We start from the raw sequence: 2,109 nt of genomic DNA on the forward strand, positions 1-2,109 counted from the left end.
ATTACATTATTTTTATTGAAATTAATTAAAATTGCGATTGAATATTCTTACCGGTATTCATCCGAGATATCAGTCGTGGCAGGGTTTCGTGAAAATGAAAAAAAAACAAATTATAAAGTTATACTAACTGTAGGCCTACAGTACTTTTTTAAGTATGCTAAATCTTAAAAGTAAAAAAAAAATATTATTTTTAATACAATACAGTTAGTAATTTACCTATGACGTGTTAAAGGATTGTCCTGAATAAACGTCATGTATACCGTAGTTGCTGTTTCGTTGGCAAACTAAGATAGAAAAAAAATACAATAGCATTAACACATTATAATAACTAATATAATAACTAATATAGGAAAAATATTTGCGATACAATGAACGCGAGGGTGCCTTTATGTTTCTCAATATAGAATCATTAGCATTATTAATTATATATCAAAAGAATTATTATAGTGACAAATCTAGCTAGTTATTTACATTACAATTTTAATTAATTTTATACACAATAATTAATAAAAAATTTATATACTTACTTAGATACAATACTTACCAATAGCAGCAGGTTCGTTTTTAATATTGTTATTGTTACATATACTATTATTATATTTATTTTTAAAACTTAAGTATGAACATAAGAAACTTAAAGAGAGAGAAACAAACATTGATGAATATGCTTTTTATATTATTACTGATGTTTATATTATCAATATTACTACTATATTATTCGTTTAATATTTGAACGCCACGAATGTGAATAATAAAAAATTATGTTTAAATCAAACGCTGGTTAATACCCCGGCATGTTGGAATTATCTTTTCATTTTCTTGGATGGTATTCAAGATGTTGATTACAAGACCTAGAGATAGTCGATCATCCGCATTGAATGCCGTACAAGCCTGTCCAAGGTCAATCATCTCCCTACTTCCAATTGCTAGTGCTATGATATTCAAAGCATGACCGACGGAATACACGTCACCCTTAACTGAATCGCAAGCACCATTAAGATATTTTTCTGGTGCTAAGTCTGGATAATCTTGTCGGAACTTCAGGCCCTCGTCCATCGATGAAAAGGTTAACTTCTTATGTTCTCTTGGGTATTGCAGTCTGCATGCCATCCCGAAATCTGTAATCTTCGCTCTATATGTTGTTCCATCGTGGTGGATTAAGATATTTCTAAGCGCTACGTCATTGTGAAGCAGTCCTCTTTGATGGATGGTATTGAGGGCAGTGACCACTTCCATTGCCATAGACATACATTCAAGCGCACTTAATGAAGGTTGTCCTGTTTGCAATACCTGCAGAAATGTTGTACTGGACATGCTGCGAATGTTGCCAATAAACTCCTGTACCATACAGCATACTTGACCTTGGCGAAAAACGCCAAAGACTTGAGGAACAGAAGGTAGATCGTATAAAAACTTCATAACACGCGCTTCAATAACCATCTGGTACCATGCTTCATCAGGATTGTTATAACTATCCAAAAAGGCCGTTTTGACTGCGACAAGGAGTTGATGACCTGGAAAAAGATTTGATGACATCAAGTCAACACGTCCATAACTTCCCTGCCCAAGACGTACGGGATTACAAAGGTGAGAGACGCATGTGCTATCCAACAACCTTATAGGCGGCAGCATTTCCGAAAGTTTTGCTGTAGCATCTCTACAGTCACAGACGGATGTTGGTGAGGTGGTGGTGTTACTTGTCGACGCACTATCGAAGCTACTTACAGATGACATCGGCCATTGCGATGAAGAAGATGATGGAACACTACCCAAACATTTCCTTTGTGAAAGCTCACCAGTTGATAACGCGGATGTTGGTTTTTTTAAAATACACCGGGATGGGGAAGCGGTAGATGCCGAGGATGACGACGCCGCACTACGATCACGTTGCCTTGGGAGACTGATCTTTCCGGGTGATAGACCTGGTATGGCAAGTATTTGGCCAGGAGAAAGCGCGAATGTCGATGACCGTGGCCTCACAGACGATTGTGATGATGATGGTAGTGATGGTGATGATGATGATGATGACGACGACGACGACGATGACGACGACGACGATGACGAACTCAAGTTGCTATCCGCTGATTCATCACCTCTGATACAAAAAAG

The 2,109-nt window shown here is 37.0% G+C and overlaps 1 protein-coding gene across 1 annotated transcript; it reads right to left on the reverse strand.

Moving 5' to 3' along the window:
* Positions 1 to 765: 765 nt before the first annotated feature.
* Positions 766 to 1,734, reverse strand: LOC144855187 (sperm motility kinase X-like). The gene has a single exon (XM_078713002.1). It carries the CDS (start codon positions 1,732 to 1,734, stop codon positions 766 to 768), a length of 969 nt encoding a protein of 322 aa, XP_078569128.1.
* Between the last annotated feature and the right edge of the window lie 375 nt (positions 1,735 to 2,109).

The sequence above is a fragment of the Antedon bifida genome, chromosome 11 (assembly GCF_963402885.1).
Source record: "Antedon bifida chromosome 11, ecAntBifi1.1, whole genome shotgun sequence".
In the NCBI taxonomy this organism is placed as follows: Eukaryota; Metazoa; Echinodermata; class Crinoidea; order Comatulida; family Antedonidae; genus Antedon; species Antedon bifida.

Coding starts and splice junctions, on each gene's coding strand:
- LOC144855187 (XM_078713002.1), bottom strand. CDS start 1,734: ATGTCATCTGTAAGTAGCTTCGATAGTGCGTCGACAAGTAACACCACC.